General features: G+C 40.8%; 1 protein-coding gene across 5 annotated transcripts in view; it reads left to right on the forward strand.

The window, feature by feature from the left end:
* Positions 1–13534, forward strand: part of ctnna2 (catenin (cadherin-associated protein), alpha 2) — a 316543-nt gene that overhangs the window by 44095 nt on the left and 258914 nt on the right. For 4 of the 5 annotated variants that reach the window (XM_078291254.1, XM_078291257.1, XM_078291266.1 and 1 more), the window contains exons 3-5: positions 3913–4079; positions 5529–5648; positions 8739–9005. In XM_078291254.1, the coding sequence (XP_078147380.1) occupies positions 3913–4079; positions 5529–5648; positions 8739–9005 (554 nt within the window). The remainder of the gene's footprint in view (positions 1–3912; positions 4080–5528; positions 5649–8738; positions 9006–13534) is intronic. The other variant, XM_078291265.1, reaches the window with a different exon arrangement.

Below are 13534 nucleotides of genomic sequence, written 5' to 3' on the forward strand. Positions count from 1 at the left end.
AATGATGATTGTTCAATATTAAACATGTGAAGTTGTTTTTTAGTAGCAGTAATTTTGTAGAATATCTTCAATTGAAAGATTCTGGAGTAGGAATCAATTGTTGTTTTGTAAATAGTTCTGAAAAATTGTTTCCAAGGTATCAAAATATTAAATTCATCTTCCCAAAAGGAACAGACTGTATGTGGGAAGGCAGTAAGGCCTCTGCTCTGTAAAATGAAATTATAAATTATTTTATTTATCTTTGTTTTGGATAGCCATTTCTGACACCTTGTAATAGGTGCACAAACCTGCTGTCTGTATCCACTCTTTTTTAGTTTCCGTTTCCAGTTAATTGGGATAACTGAAATCAACTGATTGAAATTAAAAATATCACATATCTGACCATACATACAGCAAAATTGATGGTATGAAAGGAAATCACCCGTGTTATCTAGTATATCATTTATAAAAATGATTCCATTTCTCTGAAGTGGTCTCATTTCTTAGTGGTTAAGCATTCTGCATACCAGTAATAGGGTGATAGAGAAATAGGCTAAGTGTCTCCATGATTGATTTGAGGCAGATAGAGACAGGTGGAGGGAAAACCATGACATATACCTGATTGGTACCCATTCATTTTGGGCTTTGCTTTGGTGCCTGCAGCTTCATGAATGTAATGATCCTAATTCCCAAGTTGTTTACCCTATAGTCATGCATCGTTAAAGCTTTGACTGTCTGTGATAGTATGGAGCCTTGGTGCATTTTAACAGTTTGTAGATGCCAACCTCATTAGCAACAATTTGGCAATTGTAAAACTCTGTTTACACTCAAGCTGCTCTTCACCTCAACAAAAAACATGTGCATCCTTTTGGGAGCTCTTTTTCAGATGAGCCAATGTCACAGCTGTTTGTTGTTCTCCATGTAAAGATTTTTCTCTGTGCTGAGTGGAAGTCAGTGAGCCTTTACACGAATCAAATGTTTGTCCCCGCAATGGAATTGGATTCCGTGTTCAATACCCACATCAGCAGAAAGAGTGAATGGAACTCAGCATATGTTGTGTTGTACTCGTATTCCTCATCCTGCACTGTCAGCTCCACTCGGCCACTGGTGCTGTTGAAGGCTGACTTTGACAGTGCTGGCACCCAGCTCTTTTGAGGCGTGAAATAGATCAGTGCCATACAGGTCATCACCAAAAAGGAAAAGATCAATGTTCCCACTTGTGAGCCAACATCCCAAGAAAACTGAGTGAACAAAATGAATGGAAGACATTTTATCTCTTCCGGAGATGCTTCGGAATCATCTAGCTCCGTTTTTTTTTTATTTGTGTTTGCATTTTCTGATCCTGTTAATGGCAAAACTCTATCCTCATGAAAGGCACAATGAATCACACCCCCTTCTTTTCCAGGACAAGCTGACCTTGAGTTAAAAGCCCAAAGACCCCATAACAGAATAGGAGATGAAACTAAATTCTCCACAACTCCTATCCTATTAAGTAACTACCATTATAAAGAGAGTGTGCATGCTAAAAAGCTCTTCAGGATGGAAGTGGATTGCTGATGGGGCACTCTCCTCACTCTCTCTTTACTCTCCACTTCTTTGCTAGGTTGAATATAACTACATGTCAGGTCGACAGGGAGACCAGTTTTATATTAATAGGATTAGAAGCCAGTTTCCACTAATGGCTGTAGAATTATGAGTCAGCAAACATGCTGTGCTCTTCCTTTTTTTGCCAATTGCTTCATGGGACAGTATGGTGGTGAAAACAGAGTGACAGGAAAGGTTTGCGTAATTCAGCAGAGATCACCTCCATTAATAATCAGTGGAAAACTTGTATGGGGTGTGCCACTTCAGGTGTGCTTCTCCTACTCCTGGCTAGCTACTCTGCATAAACTAATAACCAAAAAAAAAAAAAAGATGATGGTGATGGTGAACTGATTAAAACAGATTAAACATATTTTGGCTGCAGTAGCCTAGAGGTCAGATAAACAGGCTCGGGATGGGAAAGTTGCTGATTTTAATCTCAAACCAGCATGGGGAAAGCAAATGAAAAGTGCACTCGCCTCCCTCAACCTCTACCGCTTAGGTTCCCTCTAGCAAGGCACTTTAACCTCAGTTGCTTCAGTGGAGCTGCTCAGTGGCCAATAGGAGAAGACCACAGGCAGCTCCCAGGCATGAATGTGTGGAACTATACGAATGTGACCTGGCTGAAAATGAGCATGCATGTAAACATTTCTTGGATAAATAAAGCTTAAAAATGCATCATATACTGTGGTGTTTCTCTTTAGGGTTTTTCTTGTCAGAAATTTTGTAGAACTTCTTGTAGAAATCCTTTAAAGAAAAGTGATTTTGTAAAAAAAAAAGAACGAAGAGCGTTTTCACCAATATTGCACTTGATTCATGGACCAAAGATTATCCAGAGCACTAAAATACCTTGTTCAGAAATCCATTTTGGACGCTCCTCTTTCCTAAGCAATTAATTGCAGCCTCTCTGATTTGGAAAGTCATATAGCGATTTTTTTTTTTTTTCGATTACTGTAATTGTTCAGCTCTACTTCTCCTCTTAGTTTATTATTGTCATACAGTATAATGTCTGTCATTAGGGATCTGTCCTAACGTCATGACTGCCTTGGCTCTTTATTTTCTTTTGATTTGAATACATAATAGCTGTTTTTACACGACTCCTCTCTGGTGCGTATTGTGCAGAAGCCAGAAGTGTTGTGAAAATGATGTCCTCAGCCAACTGGCATCATCCCCCTAGTTAAGGTCATTGTACAACACCCTTAAACCTATCTCCACTATGTCACCGCGAGCTCATCATCTCATCCCCCTTTATCTTGTCCTGATTAAATTATGGATGCTGATTTCAGACCACAGAGGGATTCAGTAATCAGACCCTCTGAACTGTCACTCTCCGCTGCCTCATCACTGGGCCAGACAGAGTTATGGCAGCACATAGCAATAGCAAGCTTCTCTGTGTGTGTGTGTGTGTGTGTGTGCCTGTGTGCCTGTGCATGCGTGTGTGTATTTGTGTGTATATTTTTGTGTGTGTGTGCTTTTTTGCCTACGTGTGTATGTATCTACGAGTTTGAGTGCCTGCCTTTGTGTGTGTGTGTGTGTGTGTGTGTGTGTGTGTGTGTGTGCAAGTGCCTGTGTGTTTGAGTCGGAGTGTGTATGCGCGTGCTCTTATGTGCTCATTTTTTTGTGTACTCCCCTGCTTTTTCATCTGGTCTTCAAGAGAGCAGTGCAGCATAGCACATATTAAACATGTGCAGCCAGTTTTATTTTTCTAGTGTGTCTTATAATAATAATAAAGAATAATAACAGTGTGACGCTCTGTTGATCCCTGTAGGGAAATTCTCTTTTCGGCTTGCCTCCCTCCACAGGGAGGTCCGAGGGCAGGGTCAGCTCCAGAGCAGCACCCCCGGAGCTGCTAGGGATTCAGTGTTTTGCTTCGGGACACTTCAGCAGGGTGGCTGCTTGCCAACACGAGGCTGGGTGCTCTCTCTGTATTATCTAAGCCAACCTGCTGCCCATTATGTTGTTCAGACGATCCCGTTGGAGCTCACCTGTTATTTACCCGATAATTCTGCACTGCTTCCAGGTTATACGCCCGTGGATTTCGTCCCTCCTGTGGCTGTGTGGGGTGGAAGCAGAGGTTGCTGCTTTGAAGCCACCATCTGAACCACCTGTGTACTAACAAACAACAGGGTGCTATAAGCTCTTGGCTGGATAAAAGAAGTCAGAACTAGGCCACACATGGGTTATATATGGACACGAGTACAGGGAGGGTAGATGGGGAATCTCTCTCTATCTGTGATGGAGAGAGACAGATAAAACAGACAGCGGGATAGAGAGCAAAGCAGTGCGGAGCCAGGTAAAATGCAATCATCTCACTCCTGTTCCTCTTCTTGTCTCCTTTCTTCCCGCCTGCAGGTGAGACGATGCGCGTTGCCTCGTCTGAGTTCGCCGACGACCCGTGTTCCTCTGTGAAGCGTGGCACCATGGTGAGGGCCGCCCGCGCCCTGCTCTCTGCTGTCACCCGCCTGCTCATCCTCGCCGACATGGCCGACGTCATGAGGCTGCTGGCCCACCTTAAAATTGTAAGGGCGAACATCACCCCTAGTTTTAAAGAATAAGCCACTGGGCAGTGCTTTACAGGCCTAGTAAAGGACAGTCTCTCATGGCTTATTGCTTTTACAAAATGTCTGTAATATAGCATTGTGATCAAAAAGAATACAAATGTCAATAAATATTTTATTATTATTATTATTATTATTATTATTATTATTAGTCGTAGTAGTAGTAGTAGTAGTAGTAGTAATATCAGTAGTAGTAGTATTAAATGCTATTTTTCTGACAGTAGTTGAACAGTAGCTAAACAAAGTGGTTTCTCATCAATATTCAATTGACAGTTATGTGGTGTGTGCTTATTGGGTATTTTACAAATGACTTCTAATGTGACACAGCCAATCAGAACTGAGGACTGGAGCTATCTATTATAAAATACTCTTGTTAATTTATCTAACACGTCTCAAATTAAAGGGTTTGAAGTGGCATCCTCCCTCTTCTCCTGCTCTTTTTGCACAGTGGTAGAATCAGGTGCATTGAGTGGGCTTGCATCCACAGTGTACTCTCCAGTCGAAGGCGTGGTCAGATGCTGTAGAAAGGTCTTTTGCCCTCTCCTTGGGTTGCGCCATCATGGTGTTGTATAATCCATAGCAGCACTGATCCCTTTTATCCCAACCTCTGCTCGCATTAGCATATAGATGAGGCATGGAGGAGCATTCTGCTAACACACATCTGATAGCGCTGTCCCATATCATGCCGCGCAGCCGCGGTGTGATTAACTACACATACTCACACACCCACTGGAGAATCATTTAGGCAACTTGTTCCCCAGTCCCTTATTTTGAAAGTGGGTTAAGGCCTGAAAAGGGTAGTTATTACACTGGGCTAGCAAGAGTGATATAACATTGGTAGAATCTGAAACAAATTCACACCTTCATACTCACTGACTCACTGACTCTCTCTCTCTCTCTCACACACGCAAAAACACACTCATTCCTTTTTTCCAACTTCATTCTTGATGCCCACAGAGGGGCTTAACTCAAGCCAGTGTAAGCCCTGCCATCAAAGGCCACTTAAAAGTTATCTCTCCCCTTCTCTCTTTTCCATTACGCCTTGGTCGGCACTTTCATTAGGGACAGAAAGGAGTTTAGAATAAGAATGGACCCGCACAGGGATGGAGATTGCTGAAATGAGGCCCATTTTTAACTTGCACAAGTTAATGGCTATTGTCTTTTTTTCCAACCTGGTTGCAATTACACAGGAGTGGAAATTCATTTTTATTTCCAAAGTCAAGTACCTTATTATTTTCAAAAAGTATGTTCTTAACATTTATTGCTTTAGGTTTGTCACATAATGAAAATGTCTAGCTTGAGGCCTTGCAGGCTCATTTTCAGGTGTGTCCACAGATTATTTGTAAGATTGTACATTATGTGTGTGTGTGTGTGTCTGTGTGTGTGTGTGTGTGTGCGCGCGTGTGACAGGTGGAGGAGGCCCTGGAGGGAGTGAAGAATGCGACCAATGAGCAGGACCTGGCCAACCGCTTCAAGGAGTTTGGGAAGGAGATGGTGAAGCTTAACTATGTGGCAGCCAGGAGACAGCAGGTAAGTGGAGGCCGCTGTCCCCTGCTCTGTCTCTCCCAGTCAGCGTAAACCGCTCCTGACTTAACTGTCACACCCGTACGCGGGGAGGCACTGACCCATGGGAAATAGCTCCCACAAGAACGCGGACTCTCTCTCGCTCTCTCTGCATGTCTTTCTCTCGGCCTTTTGTAAACACATAGACACGCAGACAGACACACACACAAGCACAGACAAGGTGGGCATTACTTCCTTACATACAGCATGTTAGTGATCAATACACCTTGTCATATGCTGTAAGGCTCATATTCAGAGTTGAGGGGCACGTAATGGGGATTTATGAGACAGGTCAGACTGGTGTTCCCCCAAAAAGAGATGTTCGCTGAGATCTCCGGGATTCTGACTTGCAGCATAAGTCGACTACACAGTGTCTGCTACTAAAAAATGTACAAAGTACAGCGGCCACTGTATGGCAGTGTTGGATACATCTCTGTGCAAAGTAATTTGTTGATAATCTGTTAAAATGTTGGATATGTCATTGTTAAGCATTTTTTAAAAGTAGGTATATTTAGACTAAAGTAGAAGAGATATTTAGACTAATTTATTCAGGTGTCAGTCTTGCGTAGGCCTACATAATAAGGCTGCAGCTTTTTTCGTTTAACCGTTTGCAGTCAGTGCACCTAAAACACAACAGCTTCATTTTTGATTATGCTTGCATTCAATACCCATTATAAAGACAACATCTTCATTTTATTTAGCCTCACTGATATTGTACTCAATACAGGCACCTCAAGCCATTTTCAAATCATGGCACCTGATATTGAAGTCAAATTAAATAAAAACACAAATTAGCCTATTATAGGGCTAGTGAACAATGCAATGGTGCAAGTCCATTTGAATTAATAAAAGGCTATTTATACATAGTGTTTCAAAAGTAGGTAAACTATTTTCAATAATAATAATGATAATAATAATCATGAAAAAAAGGTGTACAATTTTAGTCATTTTAACAAACTAATTCAACATTCAATACTCTGTAAATAACAGGTGTATAAAAATTACTGCCTACTTTTGAAACACCCAGTACAACTGGAAATGTGGCACAGCTGTTAGACCTATTTGATGTTTATTTTTAGGCCCACACAATTTTAAATTTCTCAAAATTAAACTGCAACTGCTTCTCTTAAAGGGAATGTGACTGGTCCCCTGACATCACCAGTCTGCAAAAACTTACTAATGTCAGAAATCTGGCAACCCAGTAGGCAGGGAGGGGTAATTTAAATATTCTGACGGGACAACTCAGAGCTACACGTCCACATGGTTCGAGTCAGGATACGAGTGTCTCGTCACACAGTTTTTGTCTTGGCTGAAGGACGTAGGAGCACCAACTCTGAATCAGAGCCTAAGTGTAGAAGGAAACTGATAAACAATCAGAGTTGCTACAGTTGAAGGATGGCCTGCTGGCTAATGCTGATAAACTACGCTTGACGCGAAGCTTCAACTTATCAACTTGGGCAACAAATGTTCTGAGAATAGAAATCCATCACTGACTGGAAAATGTTATGTTTGGTGTCAAAATAACTTGAAATTAAATTATGATGATATATTGGCCAACTCCACTCAGTACTTGAGCAGTTCAGAATGCAGCACCACTGGAAATGAGCATTATGTAGGAGCACTGGATCTAGGCTGTGTCGAGTACAAGGACTTTATGTAGGCCTGCTTTCACAGCGACGCACTGACTTCATTATGTACGGTCATGATAAGATAAGATGAAACATTATTGATCTCTGTGGAGAAATTAAATCGTTGCAACATCAAAGTAATAGGATTCAGCGGGGAAACGTCAAATAAAATATAAGCACAAAGGAATTATAAAAAATAAACAATAAAAGCAGTAAAAAAGTATAAACAATAAAACAATACAATTGATAAAATAGTATATAAACAATTGTGGAGTTACAGAAACATGTTACTGACAATATCGACACGTTAAGTTGACTGTATGGGTGGGAAATATGGGAAAAGAGTGTGGATTATATATTATTATTAATTATTTATAGCTTTTACTTACAGTTACTTACAGTTATTGGAGAGACATACAAATCTGTGGACACACATCTGTGTTGCGACTTGTGATGTGACTTATAATGCCTTGTAAGGCAATATAATGATTTCCATGTTGTCACTTTATAGCCCAAATGCCTAGTACCTACAGAAAGCTAGAAATTCACGTTTTTCAATGGCACTTGAAATGACTTTAACATATTATTGATTCTACAATGCATCTCATTCAAAAAGTGGTACATTTTCTGGGGTGTGCTTTCTTGATTTGATTTGACTTGAATTAATTTGATTCCACTTCATGAAGCGTACTGCACATGCTAAAATATCCACACCAATGCTTATCTGACCCCAGAGGATAACACATGAAAGTATTAGAACTTTATTTCCAATGTGGTCCTCAGTGGAAAAAGAGTATTTGTAGGTTTTCTCCAAAACAATCTGGTTATATCAGGTGGGATCTGTTAAATTGCTTGGCTCTACTGTCTGGCCTGAAATAATGATCCCCTTAAAAATGTCCCACATGACTTAATGTCTAGTCTATCTGAAAGACTTGGTTCTTAATCCCAGCAGTGTGGGTCAAGTTTACACATACACTACCAGTCAAATGTTTGGACACACCTGATTGAATGGACTGCGTTTTTCATTATCTTAAAGCCATGTTGATCTAAAGGCTTATGCTTAAATGCTTGAAATTTGTTTCTTAGACAAATATAAATAAACAAATATAAGTTGATGCCTATGTATGAATTTCTTTCCAAAATCTTTGCCTAGGCAAAGGGTGGCTACTTTAAAGAATCTAAAACATACAACTTTTGGTTTGTTTAACTCTTTTTTGGTCACTGCATAATTCTATTTGTGTTATTTCATAGTTTTGATGTCTTTACTAGTATTCTAAAATGTGTAAAATAGTAAAAATAAAGAAAAATGTGGTGGTTGGTAGTAAAGCGTAGGAAGCGTCTCAACTCCAAACAGTATGCTGCAATTTCTCCAGAAACCGACTGCAGACGATTGTTAACGCTCACTCGAAAACCTCTGTCTCCTCCTCAGGAACTGAAAGACCCCCAGTGTCGAGATGAGATGGCGGCCGCACGCGGGGCCCTGAAGAAAAATGCCACCATGCTGTACACGGCCTCACAGGCCTTCCTGCGCCACCCGGACGTGGCGGCCACGCGCGCCAACCGAGACTATGTGTTCAAGCAGGTGCAGGAGGCCATCGGAGGCATCTCCAGCGCCGCCCAGGCCACCTCGCCCACCGACGAGAAGCACGGCCACGCCGGCATCGGGGAGCTGGCTGCTGCCCTCAACGAGTTTGATGTGAGTCACCCAACGTCTCATCCTTCTTTCAGCGTCCTGTTTAACACCTTCACACACTGGGCACGTTTACATGATGCTACTCGGCATTGAACTTTTACAGTAACCAACAAAGTATAAAAACAGTTTGTTTGCTTTTCAACTCAGGGACACTAAACAATCAATTACAAACTGAGAAAATTGTCTTTATGAATCAAAACATACAGTATTACCTCATATTCACTCTGAACTTTCCTCATAGTCATTTTGAACTACTCTTCTATACCCCCCCCCCCCCCGCCCCCCCCCCACCACCACCACCACACACACACACACACACTCCTAAATGAGAGACACTGAACAGTCAATTATACATCTTCATTATGCTATGAACTGCACAGCCTTTTGTGAAGAGCAGCAGCGTGGAGCGATGGGGAGACACAACATCCCTGTTGTACTGAACAGAATCAAACTTGCAAAGTCTGTGTATCAGCAGTTGCCAAATTCGAATTTGGCAACATCCCTAGTGCATACTGATAACCTGATTAAGGCAACACTATAATTAAGACACCTAGATTTCTATCTTTTGATTAAATTTGGCCATGTAAATACCTTCACATATACACACCTTTACATACAGCCACATTTCATTCAGCCTTTTAAATGTGCACATGCGTGTAAAAGGTCACAGAGGAAATCTCCCGGATGCAGTGTGTTTTTTTACACATACAGTATGACATCACAACACTCACGTGTCACATGCGATGTGCTGCGTGAGTCCATCTTGTGCTTTTAGAGAACAGTGAGAATAATGCGGCTTGTATTAAGGTGTACTGTAAGTGCATGAGCATGATCTGACAAAATTATATGACATTTATCGTCTAATATCGGAGATGACTGTGGGCTGGATCTTATTGCATCGTGCCCTTCTCTGACCCAACTCAAAAAACAAAACTATTTAAATCCAGGTTATTGGGGGAAATCTGGTCGCTTTGATCATCACACTGTAACCATCACCTGATTAATTACAGCACCTGAAGTATTTGCGTGCATGTAAACATACCCACTGTTTACGGAGATGCTTGAACAGAGCCAGTTCATAGAAGAATCTAGTGAACAGTTATATACTTAAATTTAACATCATTAGAAACAGCATGGTGCCTGGAGGGAAGTGCTTATCTGCACCTACTCTGTGATCACTGGAAATATTGCTCTATCCCCATAGGCTTTCGCACTGACACATTTAAGCTCTGAATAAACATTCATTATTCGTCTGACTGTGAGTGAGAAGACCTTTTTGTTGAACTCTTCTACTTGCAACTTTGTTCCAAATTGCTTTCAGTGTCATCATTATATACGTTTTTAACAGCTAACGATTCATTCTGCATTTTCAGAATGGAACTTGTGGTGGGTGAGGGCAAGCGCGTGCGCGCACACACACACACACACACACACACACATACATGGAAACGCACACACTTTTTCTGTTCTTTGCTGCTGCAAGTGGTGCTTTTTCTTTAATATTTCAATGACCGTAGTTCTTCCAAATTTTCCAAATATACCTTCAGTGCATATTTATATGACTGTCGGAAACCAAATAATTGTGTAGGATAGTTATTCCAAATTTTGCATATTAATATGTCTGTGTAACGTCGAATTCTTGTAAAAATGCTGTCTGTAGCCTTGATCTGACAACTATACATGTTTTTTTTTTTGTTTTTTTTTTACCATAATGCAGTATTGTAGTCAAGATCATCTATTGTGACCAGAACAATGCAAGTCCAAATCAAGACCATGACTGTAATTGTGTTGGTCTGCCATCATAGCTCAAAATTTGCATCAGTTTCATTGCATGTTTCAAAACAAACATTATTTAGGCATTTTAGTAAACTATTGGACATATGATAGAGATTACTGCAGGGTAGAGGGCAATCCGAGATTAAGCAAAACTGTGTCAAACACTTTATTGCTGCTTACTTACCATTATTTCATTGCCAAATTTTCACATCAGCCATGGACGGGGAAATTATGATACAGCAGGATAACCTGTATTGCTATAAATAAATGCACTAGGTTATGTCATGGTTATGCTGAGGAAATATTTATTAACGGCTGTTGGCTCACACTTTGAAAAGAAACAAAATAATTCCTACTCATAAAGTAGCAAGTAAAACTCTCATTTGAATGCAGCTCCTGAAACATTTCACTGCACGATGGACATCAAAAAGAGATTGTTTGATCTGGTCAGAGGAGAATTAGACTCAGATGATATGAATGAGGGTGATAATGATGATACCACAGTTGTGTACTCGACCGGTCCTGAAATAAATTTCAGAGTCTTTGCTTTATGACACCGAGTCAAGACCGAGTGAGCCAAGACCTTTAAAATGTGGTCTCACCAGTCTTAAGACCAAGACTGATCTTGAGTACTACAACGTTACCATAATGTTGCAGAAAACAAAACTACACCACTGTGCATTAGGCCCACAATTTCATTCAAGTTCAGATTTTTACCACATCTTTAATAATCTACTACATTTCCAGTAGAACACACCGAACACATCAGAAATCAACAAATGTAGTAACATGATTCTCTGCTGCCATCTAGTGGCCATAAACTGACAGTGAACAATACTGTATGGCTCACTTGAAGACTGACTGCTCTCTGCTCATACAGAGGCAGAATTGCCTTTTTTGTAGACACTAAACAATGTTATGTTTTAATCAGGTTGAAGCTTGTGCAGACAACTGATGAAACTACAGTATGAGCGCTATAGCTGGTCAGGGCTACAGTTGATTAGTTAAAGCAGTGCTTCTTAATCCTGGTCCTCAGGATCCAGAGCCCTGCTGGGTTTTATTTTAGCCATCTAATCAGGAACTGATTCACACCTGGGATACCAGGTGAATGCAGTTAACCAGCTGGTAGTAGAAAACCAGTAGTACTATGGGTTGAGGTTAAAAGTGCATCATTACTGATGAGACCTAGATCACATTTACATTTTAGGCATTTAGCTGACACTTTTATTTAGAGCAACTTACAATGAATGCAACAGCAGAACAGGAGCTGAATTTCTCCCCATGCTGTTCCCATTGGTATGATCTTTAGTTTAGTTTAGTTTTTCCCACCCTTATGACAATGCTACTGTCTCCAATTTAGCTCCTGGCTATGAAGGGCAACTCAATTACAGTGACAAGCATGGGAAGAACTTAATTAACTAAATATATTAGCTTAGATTGTACTTTGTTAACACAATGTTAAAATAAAGCACTTTTTAAGCATCAGCCCTTAAAACAGATTTAAAACCCTGCTTTAGGGACTGACCATCACTGAGCTCCAAGATTATGGGTATATTGGCTCAATGGAGAATGCAAATATTGCTCATACTGTGTACAAGTAAAGAAAAGTTTTACTTTACATTTAATTTTACTTAGATGGGTAGCATGGTGAAATAGTGAGTAGGGAGACTACCTTTCAACCTATCTGCAAGCATCTGCGTTATTTTTCTGCTGAGGGAAAGGCTCAGGAATCATGTCCCTGACCCATGTAATGCTCTGTGACACATTTAGGCAGGAACAGAGAGTCCAAGAGCAAACTTTTGAGCTCACTGAAGGAGTAATGTAGAAGCTCTATGTGTTGCACAGTGGCATACATCTCCTGTCATCCTCCACTGATGACCTCACTCCAATATTCACTTTAGTAATGCCATGGGCTTATGACTGACACACTCTAACAAAGATGTAATGTGCTCCGGTCTGGATCAAAGGATTTTTTTGTAACCACATTTATGCATATTGTCTTAACATTAGGTAGGTAATTTACTTTTTACCATAAACATATTGCACCACAGCTATTATATATGGGTTTCAGAGCATCACGCATTATACACTCTGACATATACCTTCTGGCCCCCTCACAGAGACTGCAGATTTGTTTGGCCTTGAAAGTTGCTCTTCCCTGTCTTGATCTGTTCAGTCTACACAAACTATACCACCTCATGTTACACTTTTAGATGAAGGCAGTTTATGAAAAATGTGCAATACGGTAGAATGTTCAGTACATTGAGTGTTTTCCTCCCTTGAGGTTGCCAGATTACAGTATGTGAGGGACCTCGTGTGGTAAGGTTTGGAAATTGCAAGTAGCCTTTATTTGGGCTTAATGCTTCTGCTGCGAGGGGAAATGTCAGAGACCATTACAGTGAAACCTAGACATCGGCGTAGTAGAGGATGAATAACTAACAACTCTCCAGAGCTAGAGGGTTACAGCCGCTGAGGAGAAACAAATTCTGGTTTCTTCTGAACTGCTACCCTGCTGTTCTGCATGAGGCCATGGCCTATGGTAATCGCATCACTCTGTTTTTATGTAAAACAGTTTGGCTTTTTAGAAAAGCAAAAGAACAACATAATTTGATTCCAGTCGGCAGACAGGCAGGCAGGCAGCAGTTAAATGAGACAAATTGCCCTTTGCTTAGCCCTCTGTGCTTCCCTGAAGCTGGTGCATGTTTAATTCTTAACTCGCCACAAAGACACAGACTATGGCCAGATCCACTCAGAAT

The sequence above is a fragment of the Centroberyx gerrardi genome, chromosome 3 (genome assembly GCF_048128805.1).
Source record: "Centroberyx gerrardi isolate f3 chromosome 3, fCenGer3.hap1.cur.20231027, whole genome shotgun sequence".
Lineage (NCBI taxonomy): Eukaryota > Metazoa > Chordata > Actinopteri > Beryciformes > Berycidae > Centroberyx > Centroberyx gerrardi.